Genomic DNA, 23,776 nt, shown 5'->3' with positions numbered 1-23,776 from the left:
GCAATACTCTCCTTAGGGAAACCCATTCTTAACTCTTCAAGTCTCTGGGTGTTCCCCCCATAAAGTAGCCTGCTCGTCTTAGTCGAGAACTTTATATATTGGATTGTGATTCCCAACTTGTGCATGTGGTCTGCTAAAATGCAACCTCTCTAAGGACTTATTTATATTTTCAGTGCCTTGTATCATGACGGGCACAGAAGAAAGTTCGACAAATGTTTGATGAAAGAATAATTAAGCATTAGAGTAGAAAAAGGATGACCAGGACGATAAACCTACTTAGGAAGAAATCAGAGCCCTGAATTAAGCTTCATTTAAAAGGAAAATGAAAATGTTAGGAAGCAGAGGCCTCTTTGAAAATGGGGCCATGATGAAGGCCCACACTCACAGGTTCTAAGATACTTATATGAAAAGTCATTGGAGAAGGTGAGAAATTATGATTTGCCTTTTTAAGATATGCCCATGTGGTCTACGGCCATACTACCCTGAACAAGCCCAATTCCTTCTGATCTCAGAAGCTAAGCAGGGTTGGGCCTGGTTAATACTTGGATGAGAGACCATCTAGGAAGACCACGTGCTGTAGGAGTTAAAAAAAAAAAAAAGATATGCCCATGTGGATTTTGACAAGATAAATAGGTTGTTTTATAGTAGGTTTTAATTTTCTTTCTGGATTATTAAAGTAATTCATACTCATACATTAAAAATGTACATAATTATATCTCCAGTTGGAGATGGAAGAACAGGGTGATCTGAAAATAGGGAGGCATGTAGCACTATGAATATTTGCAGCAGGCACACTATGATTTTGCCTATAAAATACTGATTTTTTTTTTGGTAATAGTACTCTGATTTTCCTTTGAGACCTCTTCTCGCTCAACCCTATTTTTGTGATTTAGCTGGGAAACAGCCTGAAATATCCAAAGTAGAGCATATGAAACTGACCTGGGAAACTAGCATATTCCATTTCCTCCATCCCAGTGATTGGCTGAGAGATGGATACGAGATCCAAATTGAAGCAATTAGAGCTTATCCTGAGACTTTACTTGGTAAAACAAGAAGTGAGTCTCTTTTCATTGCACTTGCATCTCTGAAGATATAAGTATGGAGTTGCCAGAAATCACAACAGTATGATCTCCCTGAAATTCAACCCATGTGGAAGAAATCTGAGCCTAATTCCCTGATGATATTGTGTGATTCCCTAGATCAGTTTATTCTGCAGCTAGAATTGCTTCTTAACTCATCAACGACTTGAAACAATAAATTCCATATTTAAGTTAAGCCAAAATAAGGGAGTGATTTCTATTTTCTAGGGAAGGCCTAATTTTTTTTTTCCAGAAATAAACAATGAGGAGAAAGTTTAGAAAATGAAAAGATGTAGATACCAGTCAAAATAATTGAAGTTTAGTTTTCATTCAAAGAAATATTATGTCATATTCAGATATTAAAATATTGGTTTTAAATCCCGGATTTGTAGTTTATGCAGTTTTTGTTTTGTTTTGTTTTTATTATTTTATTTGCTTATTTTTTTTTTTTTATATTCAGCTGGTTCTGCTTTTTAGGAAAGTAGCTACAGAGAGATTAGCAAAGGAATGGTCATCTTATGCAAAGCTTATTTTTTGTTATTAGCTTTTCTTTATATTTCTTTTTTTCTTCTTTTTTTCCACTATTACTTCTCTTAGAGCAGAGATCTTTGGAAATGATACTAACTGTAACTCTATCAGTATCTTTAAGGTAAGGTCTACCTCAGCTCTTCAGTAAAAATATTGAAGAGCAAACTCAGAGATTTTTCTCAACAGGAACTTTCAAAGCATGTTTGAATTATTGGAATAATGTGAAATGCATCTTTCTGAGAGACATGCCCTTAGACATTTAGTAAAGTCTAATCTGAGAACAAAAGCTTCCACCGCAAGTATTTATTTTTTCTTTTCCTAAAAGAAAGGACCAAATACCACGCACAGAATGTTAGGTCTTATAAAGGGGTCAATTTGGGCCGTAGGTTTTGTTGAGAAGAATGAGTTGAGTTTCTGTCACTTCCAATTTACTTATTACAGTGGAGAGACTCCACGTAATAACCGCTGAAGAATAAGCTACTGAGGAGTTTTAATAAGGGGAATGACCTGGTCAAATTCATACTTTAGAAAGATTACTCAGGCTTCATGGTCAGGAAGGAGGTTTTTAAAAATTTTATATTTATAGGCAACAGATGGTGCTGGTCTTCATTACACAGGAAGAGTAGAACTTGGGAAGAGATAAAAAACTTGAGAATGATCCCAGCAATGGACCTGGATTTCCTCAGTGATTGCTAGAGAAGATGGCAGAAAGTGTCATTAATAAAGCTGTATGAGGGTGGTGCTACTTACTGAGATAGGGAATATTGGAAGAGGAGGCAGATATTGGATGTGTGTATGGTGGAGGGGGATGGGGGTGGAGAAAGCAAAAGTAATAAAATTAATTGGGGGCAGATTGAACTTAAGGTTTGCAAATATCCAAAAGGTCTGAATCTCAGAAAGACTTTGGACCAGAGAAACAAATTTAGCAGACATCATCATACAGGTATAGGCAGCTCTTTGATTTATTTATTTTTGGCTAGCTTTTTTTTTTTCTGAGTAATTTGTAAACATTTAGTAACGATCAAGTAATTCACATAAAAATAATTTGGCCATCATTTTAAAAAAATCAGAATTAGTTGTAAATATATAAAGGTGATTTCACAAGAAGAACAACAGTATAATTTTTCCTTGAGAATTTCGAACAACCAATACCATCGGGCTTGTGTTCTTTCCTGACAACAACAAGCTGGAGATGAAACAGCTTTGTTTCCTTTCAGTGCTTTATGTTACCTTTGATGTTACTTTTAAAATAGAAATTATATTTGAATAACTAAGACAAATGTTGTGAGTGAGAATATAGAAATAGTTAAAAGGTAGAGTAAAAAAGGTTGCAAATTTGACTGAGAAGAAGCAAGTAGAAAAATAGAATAAAAAATTAGTGAAAAATTAGTGAAGCCAAGTAAAGAAAGTATTTCAAGGAAAACTGCATGGCCATGGGTATGAAGTCTAGATAAGGAGTAAAAAGTGTTCACAAGATAAAATAAAGAAAATAGAGTAATTGATGCTTGGGTGAAAACAGTGCAAAGAAGGTGCTAGAAGTTACAGAGTTAAACACGTAATCTGTATTTGTTCAAGAAAAGAAAACACTATTTCATTGACTCAATATTTTCAATTTTCTAAATAAAAACACTTAAGCTAATTAAAAATGTAAAATCTGGTACTTATGGTTAGGTTTTGATTTTTGTGCTGCTTCTCAGCCTTGCATTTTAACATTATATTGTTAGCATTTTTTTCATGTCAACAATTTTTTCTCTGAAAACACACTTTTTAGTGGTAGCATAGCATACAATCATGTGGACGATGGATGTAAATAATCTTCATTCTTGTACTTTAGATTCCTTTCCCTTTTTTTGCCATTAAAAGTAATAAATGCTTCAATTAATGATATAAATATATCTTTGTGTTTGATTATGTTTAAATGTAGAAATACAAGTTCAAATTGACTTCAATATAGATCACATCAGTTTGTAGTATATGCAGTGACTATATACTGTACCCTCAGCAGTATAGATTTTATTAAATATATGGTTATAATATCAGCTATTGAGTATATATGTAAATGTTTCTTACTCTGATGGTGGGTTCTATCGTCTTCGTTTTGTTAATTTTTCCTTAGATATTTTTAAGCTGTTACTGAGTGCAAAAAATTTCAAGCTGCCATATCTTCCTTAAAAATTGATCACTTTTTCATTATTAAATGTATCTTTTAATCTCTATAATGTCTTCTCTTTAAGTTGACTTTATCTGATACTGGTTTAGTTTCATGAGCTTTCTTTTGTTTAATGTTTTCTTGGCGTAATTTTTTCCATCCTTTTACTCTTTGACTTTTTATGTACTTATATTAAGGGGTACCTTGTTTAACCAACATATATTTTTTAAATGCAATTTGTCAATAATAGTTTATTACTTGAACTTTTAAATTATTTAATATATATTTGTATATTTATTTAATTTAGATTAATTCAACAAAGAACATATTTTCATTTGTCTACCATCTTACTATTTGCTAGCTATTTTGAGGTTCTTTTTCTTACTTTCCTTGCCTTTTTTTGATTGATCAAAAATTAATTTTACTATTTCATTTACTATATTTTAGTGATTTGCCTAGACATTATAAAATGCATTTTTATTTATTTCAGTCTAATGCTAATGGTTATTTTTATAGCTTCTCTAGAAGGCTAGAATCCTAGAACATTTCCACTAATTTACTAGTTTTTTCTTTTGCATTATTATTACATAATACAATATATTGCATGAACTAGATATAGGTTACACAGACATAGTTTACTTTAAACTCTTTAAGTCATTATTGTTTTATAGAGTCAATAAATATTCAATTTACCCAGAAATTTACCTTCCTCATTTTTTCTTGCATTTTTACCTTTCTGTCTGGGTCATTGTCCTTTTGCCTGAAAAAAATACCTTTTTGAATTGTTTTTAGTGCAGGTCAATTGATGACAAGTTTTCTTAGTTTTCGTTTGTCTGTAAATATAGTTATTTTACCTTTACTTATATTGGTTATTTTTTCTGAATGTAGAATTTTGAGTCGGTAATTATTATCTTTCAATATTTTAATTCTATTCCATTGTATTCTGATTTAATTATTTTTTATTGATAAGTCAGCTATACAGTAGTTTTATTTTGGTTCTTCGAAGGTGATAATTGTATTCCCCTTAGATTTCACTTAAGATATTCTCTTTGTCTTTGGTTTTTAAAAGTTTTAGTATAATGTTTCTTGGTATGCTTTTCTTTGTATTTACTCTTCTTGGCTTTCTTGGCAACTGTTCAATCTATGGGTTGATGTCTTTTTCACTTTTGGGCAATCTTCAGTCATTATCTCTTAAAATATTGCTTCTCCCTCTACTCTCTTTCTCCTTTCATGTTAGTAATCATTGTACACATAAGTAAAGACTTTTTCACCATGGCTGAAATGTCCCCTATATCTTTTCTTAATTCTTTTAATCTTGTAGAAAGCAGATATTTTCTACTCTCCTATTTTCAGTTCAAAAGTCTTCTCTTACTATAAGTCCAATCAGCTGTGAAATCCAACTATTGAATTCTGAATTTCATATATTGTATTTTACAGCTCTAGAATTTTCATTGATAGTTTTATAAATGGCAGTTATCTTCCGAAATTACTCTTCTTGTCTTTTAAACATATTAATCAAAGTTATTTTAAATTGCATGCCTAATAATTCTATTTCTGAGGTATTTATTATTATTAACTCCTAGACATTGCACTTAAAGTTATAGAAGTTCTGATTATTTTTCTCCAATGTTAAGATCTACTTTTGCTTTTGTCCAGGAGCCAAAAAAGGACAGATGAGCTTAATCCAGTCAAGGATTGAATTGATTTTCCTCTGGGCGTCAATATTTGTAAGGCCTGTTCTATTTATATAGTCAATTCTTTCTTTTAGAAAGTAGCCTTCAAAGGCTCCAGCTGAAAGTATGGGGCGTGTACCAGATGGAACCCCTCCCTCTCCTTGGTGGGCCCTGTCTTTACAGAAATATGAGACTGCTGGAAAGCAGTACTTGGTTTCTTCAGTTTCTTACCAATCACTTTCTAACTGGTGTCTCATACAATCAACCCTATACTGCTTCTGAATGGGCAAAACTCTGAAGGGTAAAAGTAGTGTTGAGCAACTCATTTCTCTGAGTTTCCCTGTATGCTTGAAAGTCCCAAATTCCAATTTTTGTCTTCCTAGCTATGTGAAACTGATGAAAACTCAACTTGGCTTCTCTCCTCTTTAACCACTGTTTTTGCTGTGCTTCTCCACCTCTTTCTTGGTACCAATTACTAATGCACGAGTGCCTTGAGGGGAAAAGAAGTTCAGAATATCCGGCTCCCCTCATGTGTTTCCCCACTTTTCAGGATATTGGCCTCTCAAGTCCTGGCTGCCCCGATAGCTCTCCTGTTCCTTAAAAAATCATTAACTTTTTGAGTTGCTCTGACTTGGTCAGATTTAAATAAAATATTTTTCCCTACTACTTTAGAATTTCACCTCTTTCATATAGTAAATGATTCTTTATATTCTGGTTTATTTCTGACTTGTCAATAGTCTGCTATTTTAATTATTAAACTTTAATCATTCATTTTACTTCCTGGTGGTTCAAGTACCCTCTCAATAGTTGTATTTGTCAATTTTATCTTGGTGTTCATCAGGATTTTTTTACCTTCAGTGTCGGAAGTGATTATGATCTGGACTAAAGTGGTAATGGTGGGAATACAGAGCAGGAATAGAGTGAGTGATATGTTATATTGCCATCAATAGTTCATAAGGGATTTGGATACAGGAGATGATATCACCCATGACACAGCCTTCTGGCTCGGGAAACTAAAAGATTGGTAGTGTCATTATCAAAGCCTGGGGATAGAAAAGAAGCAGATTGTAACAGAAAAGGAGAATCATCTGTTGAAAAAGAAGAAGCAGGAGTAGCATAGATAATTGTAAAATACTGGTGATATTTCGAAATGAATTCTTTGGCTAATAGGATAGGAGGTTGACTTGGCAATATTAAAATACAAAATCAAGTGAAGTCCAGTTTGGATTAGATATCAAGTGAAATTTGTTGTGACACCAATTTTAACAAATAATTGGTTTTTAAGGAGCAGTGCACAGCAAAATTTTTCACCTATTCAACCATGTAAGATATACTGTTGGGCAAAATGACCAAATTTGGGAGATTTGGAGGCAAAAGGTTGCAAGTGAGGAAGTAGAAGCTACTGGTAAAAAAACTATTGACATGACCCCATAAATTCTAGTCTTGTAAAGAAAGAAATGAAGCCAGGTACATTATTGCAAATATCAAATATGATTCTAAGAGCTAAAAGGGTTTGGAAAGCTCTATAGCAAAATAAAGCAGTATTTTTATTCCTCGGTCATTTACATGAAGGGTATGGTGGAGCTGGGATGAGTCTGACCCTCTCTATCTGGCTATGCTTTCTGCAGCCTAAGACTAAACAGTTTCTAGATAGGAAGCCCGGAGTCCAATTTATAAGGAGAAGTTGTAGCTTCTTTCACTTTAGCATTTTTCACTTGTATGTATACCAACCAGTCTTCCTTTATTCACCCTTAAAGAGAGTTAGAAAATATCACCTTGAGTTATGTAATCTAGCTCTAAAACATTGTTTCAGCTAAACAGAAAGAATAGAGAGGGGGAGGATTTTAAAATTTGTTTTCATGGGTTTCTCTTGCTCCCTTTGACTTTGGGCATTTTCTCCTCTAAATTTGGACTATAGGATCAGAACTGTAAAATTTCAGCCTGGGAAAAAATTGTATAATTTATTTGATGCCTACATTTTGTCAATTTAATAAATGAGACAAATGAGGGACAGAGAAGACAAGGCTGAAGTAATCTGTAAATCAAAAGCAGAACTAAACCCAGGAACCCCAGGTTTGCTAACAATGAATTTAGATACTTTCACTATAGCGTGGTGATTAGATATTTCATATTAACTTACTGAATTAATTTACTGTATCACTTTGCATGTTATACCCCTCTCCCATTCTTTTTTAAGATTCAGCAAAATTTTTAATGTGGAAGAATAAAAAGTGGTTTCGATCCTCTCTCTCCAGAGTATCAGATTTCTGAAAAGAGCTGACACAAAACACTTTCAGAACCAAATTTAATATAAAAGCACTGCGTATGCAAATAAGGCACAAAGCCAAACTTTAGAAATGAACTAAAGAGGTGAAAAATTAATATGGTGCCATTTTTAAGATTAGACTTTAGTCCTGCATTTGTGTTCTCTGGTCAACAAGCCACAAGGAACTCTGACCCCAAACAGTCTTGCCACTGCTGTGTGCACACCTGGACTGGCAACAGACAGCGAGCTATTTATCGACTCTCATTTTACAGGCAATGTCTGTTCAGATATGCTCACTCCACCCCCCATCCTGTTCTACTTCAGTGTCAGAAGGAAATGAAGCCACAACCAGAACAAAAAGAGCTCTAACACCTTTTGTCTCCTGCCTCCTCCCTCCCTCCTCACTGTACTCCCCACAAAAAGCTACTCCACCCCAGTTGGGCTCAAATGTGACATCCCTGCCTGCCTGAAGGAGGAATGATGAGCAGGGGCTATAACTGCAGATAAGCAACAACTGGAAGGCACAAACTTCTGTCAAGTCCCAGGTCTGCACAATACCCAAGCCTCAGCAATGGCATTGTCACTGGAAGAATTTATCCACACCCTTGACCTCAGGACCCTCCCTAGGGTCCTAGAAATCCAATCAGGCATCTATTTTGAAGGTAAGCACCCTCTTATGTCTTAGCTGGCTAGAAACGCTTACAAAGTGTATACTCTTGGGAATTGGAGGAGGAAATTTTAATACAACACATGAGTTATGTTAAAGGAAAAGTTATGTAAAAGAGAAAAAGTGATTAACTGAGGGTCAAGACTCAAAAGGGTCAGAGAAAGGAGAGACTAGATAGAACTCTGGCATGAATAGGGGCAAGGAACTGAAGGAAGTTTCTTGAGCTTTTTGTAGGCCTTCGAGTAGTTCAACATGAATGATAAGTTATTTCTGCCTTTTAGAAATTGGTTGTAATGAAAGAATGAAAGTCGAGTTATCTATATTTATGTTTCTGGAATGTAAAAAATTAAATTTAGTTTTTCCTAAAACAAAAACAACTATTAAAAATACAGTGTATATAAAAAGAACAGTTCACTAAACGCTAAGTACTTCTCAATGTTGCCTATGTCAATGCTTCTCCCACTCTTTCCACAGGGTCCTAACTCTTAATTCTTTAAATAATTATATTTTTATTTGAAAGTGTAGAAATTAATGTCTACCAATTACAAGATAATTTTTAAGAATCTGCGTTAAAAAGTCAGAATTCAATTAATATTATAGAATAAGAAGTTTGTGTATTTTGATGTTACGTACTATGTTAATTCAGTAAAAGAATGGAAAAGCCTATAATATGTATTCTGGAATCTTTAAGCAGTTAGTTTGAATACGTGTAAGACAAAGAGTTGTTTTCTAGAAAAATATATATTTCTAGTCATAAGAGTGCTAGAATTGAGGCTATAGTAGAATTAGATACAGAAAAACTATTGGAAAAGTAACTTAAAGAACTGCTGGTAGACAAATCTTTTCTGTTCATAAACAAAACAATGTTTTAGATATCATATTATGAAATAAAACAAAAATTGACAAATGTCAGATCCAACACACACACACACACACACACACACATAAATACGCCAAAATACACACACATGCGTGCACACACACACACACTCACTCACACACACACTTGGGGCAGGCTGTCACCAGCTTAATGTTGGCTTTTGTTTACTTCATCTGTAAATTGATTATTTGAAATCAGAACACATTTTTTCATTTATACAATATTATGGAATATATCTTTGTTCATAAGCCAGCCTAAGTCATTATTTTGTCTCATGGTTTTTGCGCTGTTGAGGCTTTGCATAGGAAGTCTTCATGTCCAGGTTAAAAAGATATTTTCCTATATTATTTTATTTCACCTTTACAGTCGTATATTTTACATTTAGTTTTGAAAGGAGGACACTTTGCTATGAGGTGCAGAGGGATCCAATTTTAGTTTTGTCTATATAATAAACCTGATTTCCCAGTACCATTTATTAAGGTAGCATCCTTTCCCTATCGATTTGCATTGCTGCTTTAAATCATATTATAAGCTCACATCTGGATTAGTATGTTTCTGAAATATCTCTTTTATTCCATTAGTCTATTTTTTTCCCAATTATTTTTGTAACTATGGCTCCAGAATAAATGTCAATATATAGTTAATGTATGGACCAATACCTTCTCTTTGCTCCTTTTTTCTAAGTTGATTTAATTATTCAGAGACCTTTCAAATATGTTTTTAAAGAAATCAATTAGTTACTTAAAATATTCAACTAGAATTTGTATTCAATTAGATTGATTTTATAAGTTTGGGAAGAATTGACATTTTTATATTAAGTCTTACAAAAAGACATAGTATGCCTCTCCATGTGTTCAAACTGTGCTTATCTTTTAATACTTTGCTACTATGTTATATTTTAAGAGAAAAAAGTATATACTAGAGGAATTTTCACAAAGTAAGCACATTTATGTAATCATCACCCTGGTCGAGAAATAAAGAATTAAAAGTATTCTAGAAATCTTAACTTGTGCTCTTTCTCAATCATTATTCATCACTTTCCCCAAAGATAACCATTATTATGACTTTTGTTCATTTATAAACTTCATATAAATAAAAAATTATAGCATGTATCCTTTTCTGGTTGACATATATAGTCAACGTCATCTTTGTAAAATCAATCTATGCTGTTCTGTATAATTTATTCATTTCAGTGTGTATAATATTCCATTGAATGAATATACTACAATTTATTTATCCATTCTACTACTAATGGGCATTTGAATTATTCCCAGTTTGAAGTTGTTATGAGCATTCTTGTATGTGTGTGTTCACATGCATATCATGCATATGCATTCGACTGTGTATATAAATAAACTAAATTGCCATATTATATGGTATGTGCATGTTCAACCTTGGTAGGTAATGAAAAACAAATTTCTCTCATAGTTATACCAATCTGCATTTCCACCAGAAGTATATAAGAGCTCCAATTAACTATGTCCTTGGCAACAATGGATGTTATCAAGTTTTCATAATTTTAATTATTCTAGAGTGTAGTGATAGCTATGGTTGTAGTTTGCATTTCCCTGGTGACTAATGAGATTGACCACCATTTTATATGTTTACTGGCCTTTTAGAGATGCTGTTTCATGAAGACATTGTTGATGTCTCTTACTCATTTCTCTATTGAATTTTATAAACTTTTATTATTGATTGGATAATATGTACATATCTATATATATATTGAGATTTCTGACTCTTTATCAGATACCTGTTTTGCAAATATCCTGTCTATAACTTAACATTTCATTTTTCAGATTAATAGAAGTTTTAATTTTAGTAGTAATGTAGTCAGTTTATAATTATTTACTTTTTTATGTGTTGTCAAAGAGATTTTTTTACCCTAAATTCATGAAGATATTCTCTTATATTCCAGAGATTCTATCTGTTTACTCTCTCCTTAAGATCTGCAATCTACCTAGAACTGATTTTTTTTTTTTTTTTTTTTTGGTATATGATTTGAAGTTTAGATCAATGCTTATTTTTCTTCTTCTACGGAGTCAATTGGTACAGTCACTATTATTGAAAAACTGCCTTTTTCCTTCGCTCTTACTGTTACATTAGTCATAAACAGTGTCCATACATTTCTGCATCTCTTTCCACAGTTTCTATTTATTTCATTCATGTAATTACTATTCGTGTTACATCAATTTCACCCTGTCTTAATTAATGTAGGTTTGCACCAATATAATGTATAACTTATATATATGATAATGTGTTACAGAGCTGTGGTTCTCAAACTTAGTTGCATATTAGAAACACCAGGAAATATTAAAACTATAGGTGCCTGGGTCTCTCCTCAAGAGATAAGAATTTTTTTTACATGGGAGATAGGTATCACTATCAAATTTTTAAAAATCTCCTTGATGAATATGACATACAGCCCAATTTGAGAACTACTAGTTCTCTACTACTATGGAATAAGGTACCCCAATTTATGATTCTCCTTCAAGTTTGGCAGCTTGAATTTTCATATACATTTTAGAATTATCAACTTCCACAAAACTTCTCCTGACATTTTGATTACCAGTGCATTGGTTTGGAGAAAATTGGCATCATATTGTCTTCTGATTCATGAACTTCATATAGTTATCCAGTTATATAGTTTTCTTTTCATTTTATAACTTTTGTATTTGTGTGTGGAGTTCTTACACTTCTTTTTCAGATTAATTCTTATTTGATTGTTTTCATTTCATTATAAATGGCATCTTTTGAAACTTTCATTTTCTTTTTGTTGTATTCATTGAATTGTAAGAATATATCTTTAGATTATTTTGGATATATTATGTACACATTTATGTTTTCTGTGAATATTGATAGATGTTATTTATTATTTTTAATATTTATACTTTTTGTTTTTCTTCAGTTTAAGAACTGGCTAGTGTTTCTAGTATAATTTTGAATAAGAATAAAGATAAAGGAACTTCTATTTTTATTCACAACCATTGATAGAAAGTTTCAATAATTCATCTTTAAATATAACATTTAAGTAAAAAAAAGTTTCTAATATTCTAATAATTTTATTTGATCATGAATATATAATTTCTCAAATATTCTTTCTATAACTTTTATGACTACTACATGTAACATATATATAACATTGATTTTTTAAAATATTAAACAAGAATTTAACTTGCAAAATAAAACCAATTTGGTCATATAACATTGAATTTAGTTTACCAGTGTTTTGGGGGGGATTTTTGTATCTCTTTCAGAAAATGAAATTAACTAAAAATTTTTATTTCTTGTGATATCTTAGACAGATTTTTGTATTGAGTTATGTTGAACTTATGAAACTTCCTGGGTAGAGTCTTTTTCTATTCTTCTAAAGATGTTGTGCAAATTCGATGTTACTTCTTACTTAAATGTTTATAGAATTCCAAATGAAGTCATTCTGAAATGGAATTTCTAATGTACGAATATTTTTAATTATTTTAATTTTTTAAATGTCTTCCCATCCATGAGCATAATTTATTTCTCATTAAAACAAACAAAAAAACTCAATAAAATCCCATCTTGTAGATCACTTATTAGAGTTTAATAAAATGTCTCTATAGAGATCTTGCGTATCTTAGCCGAGTTCCTAGAATGCACATACATACGCATGTGTATATGTATTGCTATATTGACTGATAATTCTTTTTTCTTACTGGTTATCACTGAAGTGGGAAATGCAAGTAAATATTAGCAGTACTGATAAACTCTATCATTAATTATAATGGTTTATCTTTTTTATCTCATTTGTTTTCCTAAATAGATATTGATGTAATTAGAAAATAATAAGAGTTGCGTCTTTCCCTACTATGTTTTACAACTGTTTACTTTTTCTTTTCTTTATAGTGTAGGCCAGGGCCTTGAGTGCAATGTTAGGCAATAATAAGATTCCTCATCTTATTCCTAATTGTAAAGAAAATGCATCTAAAATTTCTCTATTAAGTGTAATATTCTAAAATTGGCATTTAACTTTCATTAAATTAAAAAAATTTCCATCTATTCCTTGTTTTCTAGTTGTTTTCATAATAAATAGATATTGAACTTAATACTTTTTCATATTGATTAAGATAATAATGTGTTTTGGTTTCCTTATTTTGTTAATGTAAATTACCCTTAAAAATTTTTTGAGTCAAAGAACTCTTTCATATTATATATATATATATTTTCAAAATACAATGTAGGCGTTTGATATTATATTTAAGAATTTTGTATTTAATAATAATTGAAATGAGCTAATGGACTCCTCTGTTTTAGATTCAACATAACACTAACTTCTTAAAATGAACTACATAGATTTTGTTGTTTTGTATTTTCTGAGGTAATTTACAAAAAAATGGGGGGGAGTTTAAACTCTTCCTTAAAATTTAGTAGGATCCCCTGTAAGAACTACTAAACATGGAATTTTTTAGGAAAATTAGAATTTGTTTTTGTTAATACTCTGTATTGTTTTGCTTCTGATACTGATTTCTAACTTGATATTTATTATTTTATGTTGTTTCTCTCTTTGCTCCCTTACTCCTTTTCTAGCTTTCTAGGTTAAATAGGCAATCATTTAAAAAACATTTCTCGATTCTTGATAAATGTTCTTAAAACTATATTTTTTGCTCTAAATATTTCTTTAACTGTTTCTCATAAATTTTTCCATATAGTGTTTTCTCTATTACTCAGTTTAAAGTATAATTTATTCATTCCAATCCAATGGCTTATTTTATTCATTTACTGATAATATAGGATCTCCTTTAGCTATTCTTTGGCTTTTAATTGATAATCTTATTGTATGTTGTTAGAAAACAATAGTTTCTTTCAAATTGATTGAAGCTTCCCTTACTTTAGGCATGAACTATGTCTTACTTTGGAAATATTTTATACTAGCTCCAAAAAGCATATATTTTGTTGTTTGGTGTAACATCTCTATATGTATCAAATCACTTGAGTTTTTATTTGTTTTGTTCAGATTTTGCTTTTATTGCTTATTTTTTGTCTGCTTTACCTATAATCTTCTGAGAGGGTTACGCAAAAACAATCTTTCAACATTTATTCATTTATCTAGTTCACTCCTCATTTCTCTTTTGTTTGATCATATTTTTGAGGCTGAATTATTGCATGTGCTACCACAAATGAGGGTTATATCTTTTTACTCTATTATCATACTTTTTTCTATATCATTTTTTCATTAAGTTATATTTTGTCAAATAATAATATCACTAATCCAGTTTTCCAGGAATATCTTTTTCTAAGCATTTTTCTCAATATTTTGGCGTTTCTTGTTTAAAGTACAAGAAAATGTATTTTCATCCTCTTTCTGCTTCTTATATAGTGCAGGCAGTGGAACCAGGTTTCGCTCACCCTGTGGTGATGACTCCATGACAGATTTTTGGGGAAAGTTAGATTTGAGAGAATTTGAAAGTTGACATGAAGTCATGTAAGGTTCTGTGGTACTGGACTGAATGCTCTCAAATTACAACCACAGTGATAATAGGCAATATAACTATCAATAACATGCTGCTCCAGCATTTATTAAATTGTCCTTTGATATGTAGTATGGGACTGTGAGTTATAAACTCAGGTCTTTGCCTCTTGGCTGTTACAAATAAGAAATGATTCCATGGTCAACTTATAACATTCAACATTCAACATTTGCTTAGTCCCTCTCAAGAAAAATAGGCCTAATCATATATCTGAATTTTGATATAAAGGTTAATTGAGGTATTGTATATAAAATATTTAGCAAAATGACTGGCCTTAGAAATCTTGCAGTATGTCTTATGTGTTGTTATTATGACTACTATAATTACCATAATGTTGGTATATTATGAGGAAAACTGAGCAACCATTTCTAAAAAGTAAAACAAAACTACTTTGAATTCAACTACTGCTACATACACCAAAACAAATATGTAGAAAAAAAAATTAAAAATTAAAACGTTAACAATAAAAACATTTTAAAAACCATAGAAAATATTTAACTAGGTATTTTAAAAGTGAAAAAGTTGAATTTATAAAATAGAAAACTTCCTTATTAAAAAAAAAACCAAAATACATCAATGTGGATAAAAGTCAAACTACAAATTGAGAAAATAGTCACAATATATACAACAGAGAACATGTAAATATAGAAGTGTATACAGAATTATTAAATAACAACAAAGAAAAATGAACGTAAAATTTTAAAATGGGAAAAAGAAAAGACAGTTTACACACTAGAATCATATAAAAATTTTTCTAATTTACTAACAATAAAATGCAAATAAAGCAATAAATCATTCTTAATCATATTTTAGGTCACAGATCTTAAAAAGATTCACAAAACAAACATAAGCACGAATGTTCAGAAATGAGAAGCACAGTTGGTGGGTATGTAAATTGTTACAGACTTTCTAGGTAACAATTGGGAAATATGCATCAACATATAATGTGCATAAACATTTGACCTCTAGAAATAAACTTAAATATAATTACAAAAAAAAACCCCAAAATAATGATTATACCAGAATGAATATAGCAGCATGTTTTATGCGCAATTATGTGAGCCTTAGCATGAAATAGCTTATGTAAATTACAGTAATACATTATCAGGCAGTGTTCAAGAGCCTAGAATTACAATGGAAGAGGAGAGCAAAGCCCTGAAATTTGAGCAGAGACCAGAATAAACTAAGGAAATGAGCTCTGTCTGGAAGAACATTCCTTCTGAGGACAGAGCTAGTGGAAACGACATAACAATGATCTTCATCTAATTAAGAAACAAGGAGGAGGCCATGAGCATAAAACAGAGCAACTGAGGGGAAGGATGGTGGGAGATGAGGCTAGGGATGTGGAGAGGCACAAGTTTTGTTGGCTTTGAAGGCTATAGGAATACATACTTGGTACAGTGTGGATCTGGGGAAGTATATAGGGGCAAGTAAGATAAAGTGGTCAGGGAAAGCCACATTAAAGAGCTGATTTAGGAGCAAAGACCTGAATGTTTAGAAGAAATCAGCTAAGAAAAGTTCTGGGAGGTGAGTGTTTCAAACAGAGTGAACAACTAGTGTAAACATCTGAAGAACAAAAGTCGCTTAGTTTGTTTGATGAAGAGAAAAATATCCCTGTATCTCAAACATATAGAAGAAATCAGAGAGGAAAGTCTATAAGAAGATATTTAAGGATTGGGCAAGAGCATTTCAAGGAATTTAAATTTTGTAAGACCTTCCAATGACTAGTTTGTAGCAGGAGATTGACAGGACCTGATTGTCCTTTTTAGGAGGATCATTTGCTGTTCTGGGGAGAATAGATGAGAGTGGGGCAAAACTAGGTGAGATGCATTAGGAGATCATGCAGTGATCCAGAAGAGATCATGGTAACTTGATTTAGTTTAAAGAGAAATAACCAATTCAGGATATTTTTGGGAGGTAGAAATGTCAGGACTTGCTAATGAATTTGATATATGCATGAGAAGACCACACTAAAGGATTTGACCTAAACCACTAGATAAATGTTTGTGCATTTGACAGAATTGTGAAGAGCATGGGAGGAAGAGGGTTGGTGAGAAAAAGCAAAAGGTCTGTTTTGACATGTTAAATATAAAAATCTGTTATTTATCCAAGTAGAAATTTCAAGTAGACAATTGAAAAGCCAGTTTTGGCCACCGAGTGAGCTCATGGCTGGAATGTCTCATCCATTATCTAATCGATCGGGACTGTATTTGATCACAAACCCTGTCAGTTAAAAAAAAAATGATGACTTACCCTTAATATTGATATTTATGATCATTCTAAAGCTTGCATAATAATAAAAATTGTAAGACTAAAAATAAAGATAAAATTAACAATATTTTAAATAATCAATTTTTATTAATAACAAAATCCATTTTTCTCTCATAAAAGTTAACTTTAGTATAATAAATTAATACATTTTACTGAAAGCAATATTACTGAAAAATATTGAAAATATTAAATATTTTTATTACTGAATACTTCAATATTTATAAAATGTTGATTTAATACTATGTGATAGTGATTTAAAGACACGGTTCTAATTTATTTCTTTCAGTACTAGCTTTGAATGATAGCTTTTATAAAGGCCCACTATACACCATATATACATCATATGTAATATATACTTAGAACAGATTTATCATTAATGTTGATGGCTATCAATCTATATTTGAATAATCTTCATAAATCTGACATTTTCTTCTCGACAGGCTCTGTAATATTCGATTCTCAATTCTCAAGTGTCTTTGAAGGTATCTTGAAAAGTTACTTTCTATTTGTTAGTATAGTTAAATGAGACTATATTAATTATTAAATCAACTTGATGCACATAAAATTTATAATATGGAAATATTGCAAATAAACGAATAAATTAAGACACTTCTTTTAATTCTCATTTCTTGGAATTCTCAGTCTGTCTCAGTTTATTGTGGACTGTACATGTCATGTGCCCATCTGATGTAGGGAAAGAATTAGGATTTTAAAATGTTAAATACTAGCAAAGTTTAAATTAGATATTAGAAAATCTTTATATAATATAGTAGTATTGTTGAATTTTCTCATTTTTTATACTGAAATGAATATGAATTAAATACCTAATATTTTCTTTTCTTACCTCACATCTTGTAATACTGTATGAGATAGTTCGCTCACTTTAGAGAGCCCTGTTGGGAGATAACATAATAGCCATCACAAATCCCAGATATTTAATCTAACTGTAAGCTGGCTCATGAAGAATTATGACATACAGCATAGACAACATGACCAATGTGTCATTGTACTATCTTCAATTCTTTGAAAGACAAGTTTGTAGCCAAGGAACAAATTTGAAGAATTAAAAAAAAAAATTATGTTCATTTATTCCATTTTAACCTTCTTTTGAGTACATCATAGGATTGCACTTCTCAATATTTTTGTAGCCGTGGAACATGCGTTGGCCAATATAATGAGAGCAGATATAATGTATATCATTAGAAGCAGATGATTTAAGAACCAGTTCACAATTTAACATATTTCATCCTGGTAGACCATGTCAAAGTGGAGCCTTTGACAGTCAATGTCCCTAGGTGACTACAGTTTTTAGAGATCCTGCTCTCATCCACCTGTATTAAACATGTAGTGGAATAAGAAATATACCTACACTGTTTAAATTGGTAAGACTTTGAGGTTGTTTGTTATTTCAGCATAACCTAAACTTCTCTGACTGAAACAAGTTATATGTGTTATTGCTGACACTGTACTGAAAAATTAGACATCAGACATATTCTGGAGAGAGTTATACAATGCCAGAAAAATTACTTGAGTAGTAATGCTACCACATGTTCACAAGAAAGTGAGTTCACCATTCTGTATTCAGGAAACATCTGTTGCTTCTTTGACAACTTTTCAAATTAACATGACCATTTATCTCTCTTCATATATGTAACCATTTTGGTATTGACTTAACATATGACAAAAAGCAAAGTTTGTGTGCATTATGATCTTGTTTAATGAACCAGATATTGAAATAATATTTTTGTTTTATAGAAGTAATACATGCACACAGCTGGCAAGTTAGAAAGTGCAGAAACAGAAAATTACCAATAACTTCATCAAACAGAAAGAAATACTATTCATATTTTGATGTAGTCTCTTTTAATTTTTATAAAAGTACAAATTAACTTTTAAAGAGAAAAAAATTGATGTCAAAATTTCTTTCCTCATGCTTTATCCAGAATCTCACTACTCACCACAACCTTCATCTTTCCCCTTGATTCAAGTCATCATAATTTACTTCCAGTATTATCAAAGTAGCCACCTAACTGGTCTCCCCGTTTCTACTCTTTTAGTCCTAAAGTCTATTCTCTACATGGCATAAAGAGTCATGCTTTTAAATTGTATGTCAGATCATGATGCAGCTCAGTTAAAAATCCTCCAACAGCTCTCCAATTTTTTTCCAAAATAAAAACCTTACAATAAGTAATAAAGCCTTTTATATATTTTTCCCTTGCTCCCATTATTTACCTGACTTTATTGTTTAATAATCTCCTTCTCCTTCCAGCCACACTGGCCATTTCACTGTTTCTCAAACTTGGGAATATGCTCCCACCTTAAAGTATTGCTCATGCTGTCCTTCAGACTGGAAAGCTCTTCTGCCAGACATCAACTTGTCTAACTCCTTTTTCTCTGAGTCTTAACCCTGACCACCCTTTACCATACTGCAAAATTTTCACACTTCCTCCATTTAATCTATGTCTTCCTTATTTTCTTCATTTTTTTTTTTTTTTGGTGTATCAAAGCACCTTTCTCCTCATTCTTACACTCCATGTTGTTATTTATTGTTTTGTTTTTTTTTCCGTCTTTTCCCATTAGATTTTTCTTATACTTAATTGAGGCATAATTTTCTAAGCCATAAAATCCATCCATTATAAGTGTACAATTCAATGATTTTTGCTAAATTTATAAAATTGTGCAACCACCAGTAATTTTAGATAATTTCTATCACCTCAAAGTAGTTTCTTGAGCTACTTGCCAATAATCATCACTGACATTTTCAGCCCCAAGCAACCACTCATCTACTTTCTGTCTATACATTAGCTTTTCCTGGTCACTTCATTTAAAATAAATTATACAATAAATAGTCTTTTGCATTTAGCTTCTTTTACTTAGCATAATGTTTTTGAGGTTCACCCATGTTGTAGCATGTGTAAGTATTTTGTTTCTTTTTATCGATAAATAGTATTTTATTGTATGGATATACTATATTTTATTTATCCAACACCAGTTAAATGACACTTGTATAATTTCTCCTTTGGAGATATTATGAATAATGAACCATTTTACATGTCCACTTATAATGTTTTAGGATTCCAGTTTCTCCAAATTATTACTAAAACTTGATATTGTCTATCTTTTATATAATAACTAATGGTATCTTTTTGTAGTTTCAATTTGCATTCTTCAATGATAAATCATGTCATTGAGCAGTTTTCCTGTGCTCGTTAGCAACTTGTTTTATTTTTGGTACAATGTCTCTTCAAATTGTTTGCCCATTTTTAATTGTCTCTGTTATTGAATTATAAGAATTATTTCTGCATTCTAGCATTTCGTTTGCAAATATTTTCAGATATACAATTGAAAATATTTATTTTCTTCTATGACTTGTCTTTCTATCTTCTTAATGTATTTTGTAGCAAGAGGTTTTAAATTTTGATAAAGTCGCCTTTATCTTTTCTTTTTTTCTTTAGTGCTCATGTTTGTTATCATGTTACCTAACTCAAGGTCACAAAAATTTCCTCCTGTGTTTTATATTGGGAGTCTCCCAAATCACTCTCATTCTGATGATTTTCTAGAAATACAGAACTCAGAAAAGCTGTTTTACTCAGTGTTATAGATTTTTACAGGGAAAGGATATGGGTTAAAGTCAACAAAGGAAAAAGACTTATAGAAAAGAGTCCATGAAGAAACAGAAATGAGCTACCAATTAGCCTCTGGCATATGGACAATACTTAATTCTCCTGGCAATGATGTATCACAACATAGACAAAATATTTCCAGTTAGGGAAACTCATTTGTGACTTTCGTGTCCAAATTTTTTATTGGAGCAGTTGCATAGGCATGGAGTAGTTGTATGATCTTAGTTATTTGAGTCTCCAGACCCTCCAGAGGTCAAGTGATACAGCATGATCCAGAACCAACAGATGAACAAATATACGCATTCAACAAAAATCACATTATTAGCATAAATTATCTGGTGTGACCCAAGATGCCAGATATACAAAAACACTCTTATCTGTCAGGATATTCCAACGGTTAGATGTTATCTATCAGGACCCTGTCAAGGCTCCTCTTTTCTTTGGAATGTGTAGGTTTTCAGCACCCCAAGTCCATGGAGTTAACCCTTTACCTCACAGTTTTCTTTTAGAAGAGTTTTACCTCTTATCTTCAGATGTAATTTCCATTTGCGTTATCCAGAATTTTCTAAAGGCTTAAATCCAAGTAATGGAAGAATTAACCAATTTTGTACATAGTTACAAAGCATGCTGAGAATGATTTGGGTAGAACTGACTTTCTCTAGTGGAGAGAGGTGAGGGTGTTAACAAAACAGATATCTGGGTGAATGACTTTCCAAGCTGAGAGAACATCTTAATCAAAAGTTGTGGCAGAAATGTGTTGATATATATCAGAAAAAGTAGGAAACAAGTGAGCTTGGAAGGAGGGGAGAGTGATCAGAAATGTTAACAGAGGAAATGGTGGAGTACCATATATGGTTTTTTTGGACATTGCAAGGGTTTTCTCTTAGAAGAACTGGAAATTTAGAGATGTTAATCTAAATTTGCAAAACAACTAAAACAATGCTAGAACTCTTCACTAATATATTTAGACATCACGAGCCATTTCTTTTCACTATTTATCAAGAAGGAGAATGCTGATGAAACCGCGCACACATTTGCAAAAGTCAGATCATAGTTTTGCTTCAATGAGCCCATAAATATAATGCTAAAAAGTGTTTCTAGCTATGAATATGAGTTTCCCCTCTTGTAAGGTAAGATTTTTAAGTACCATGTTTTGAATATATTAAATATTATATATTTTTTCTGCCAAAATATGTTAAAATCATAGAAATAATTTCTTAAAATTTTTATCTATTTCTTTTCATTTCTTTCTGATATTTTCTTCATCCTTCTACAAAATGAATAAAGTATGATTCTTGCCTTTAAGGACTCCATAGGACAGTTAAAGGAGATAGATTTTTTTTTAAATCAATTTTTATGATACGATGTGAAAGTTTCTCTAATAAACATAAACTATTTTGAGAACATTATGAAGAGCACAGCTTACCACCCAAAAAGTCAGAGAAAGCTTAAGAAGAGGTATTGATATGTATTGCTGCTCTTGCAACCTATAGAAATAATAAGCAGGTAAATAAGAAATTTTTAGAAAAAAAGAGAAGTGTTTAGAAGGTTATATGAATTTGAAAATGTGAAATATGACCCAAGAACAGCTCAGGGTATAGGAGATAATTAGATAATTTGTGGTCATATTTTAAATGGCTCTTGAACTATAATAGGATATTGAACTTATTCCGTATTTGATAAGAACTTGTAAAAGTTTCCTATAATTATAATTAGGCATTTTCCTGATTACAAAAGTTAAACTTGTTCATTGTAAATAACTTGAAAATTATAAAAAAAATCAAAGATTTTCTGAAATGTTTAAGGCAAAAAAGAAAATAATCATGTCAGGTGAGTAGATTAGATCTAGTAGAAGTTTACTAGATGAATTTGAGTCAAAATTTAAGGAGCTAATAGTAGCTATTAGAGTTTTTAATAACTTTTACCTGGAAACAAAAAGGATAAATAATATAACATGCTCAATTATATAGAAATTTAGTATTCATATGTAAATATGTACACATATACATTTAATCTTATTTAAATTACTTAATTCATTATATTTATAAAGAAATTTAATCCCTGGCAATATCTTGTGATATTATTATTTCTATTTTCAATTTCACCTATTTGCTGTATCACCTACACAAGCCCCAGGAATAAAACTTATAGTAAAGTTAATTCTTGCTCTGCCCATCTGAAAAGTTTACAGCACCCTACAGTGAATTCAATCACTACAGAGCCACCAATGTTTTTAAGAAATATAACCATTTACTAATGGAAGTTTGACTACACAAATTGAGTTGCTAAAGTAAATGTGCACCAGAAATAACCAGTATTAGTTACAAATGTTTTATCTTTTAATAACATTACTTATTACTGATCACAATTGCAATTTGATAAGAATGACATTGAAGTATTAACTTTAAGGCTGGTTGAATAAGTATATTGAATAATGATCTTTAGTGAATTATGCATTATATAAACATGTCTTATGGATTCAACGCATCTATGAAAGTTCACATGGCAACAAATCATGCCCATTTTAATGCCAACATAATTATTTTATGGCTAATTGAATTTAATTTTCTTCAGACTTAATTTAATTAGCTACTAAAACCAGGACAAATTTGAAAATTATAGTATTGTACTCAACTTGTATTTACTCATATATTGTAGGCTTTAAATATTCAGACAAAGAAAAAACTTTTTTTCACTTTTTAATGCATATTTACGACATTGATACTGAGTCATACAGAACCACGAGAAATGAAATCATGTAAAAGTCTAATGAAACATGGCCTGTCACATTTAAAAAAAAAGAATTTCAGCTAAAAGAAAACACCACCAATATTTCCTACATGAACATATATTTATAAAGATTTATTAAGGACAAGCATTAAATTTCCATAGTAGAATTTTTCAACATGTTTACAATATGTTCTGTTGAGCTTCACTGCTATAAAACTGCTTTTGAGGTTCATGACAACCTAAGTTCACAGATGTTAAAAATTTAAAACTTTTTATAGTTAAACTTTAAAATTAAGAAAAACTTATTATATTCCCAAATGTAAAATTGATAAGACTTATTAAATAAATCTAAATTTGTTCTGTTTGTGTCAATGGTATATGGTTGGACACTAAAATGATGATGAGA

General features: G+C 31.2%; 1 protein-coding gene and 1 pseudogene across 1 annotated transcript in view; both read left to right on the top strand.

Moving 5' to 3' along the window:
• Positions 1–464: 464 nt before the first annotated feature.
• On the top strand, positions 465–583 carry LOC120618321 (uncharacterized; annotated as a pseudogene).
• Positions 584–8,097: 7,514 nt separating this feature from the next.
• THEMIS (thymocyte selection associated) overlaps positions 8,098–23,776 on the top strand; it is a 162,702-nt gene continuing 147,023 nt past the window's right edge. The window contains exon 1 of the mRNA XM_039881075.1: positions 8,098–8,357. Within this exon, the coding sequence (XP_039737009.1) occupies positions 8,267–8,357 (91 nt within the window). The 5' untranslated portion in view covers positions 8,098–8,266. The remainder of the gene's footprint in view (positions 8,358–23,776) is intronic.

This window comes from Pteropus medius, unplaced genomic scaffold (genome assembly GCF_902729225.1).
Source record: "Pteropus medius unplaced genomic scaffold, Ma_sr-lr_union100, whole genome shotgun sequence".
NCBI lineage: Eukaryota > Metazoa > Chordata > Mammalia > Chiroptera > Pteropodidae > Pteropus > Pteropus medius.
Note: the sequence above shows the minus strand (reverse complement) of the source record. Positions and strands in the feature narration are given on the sequence as shown.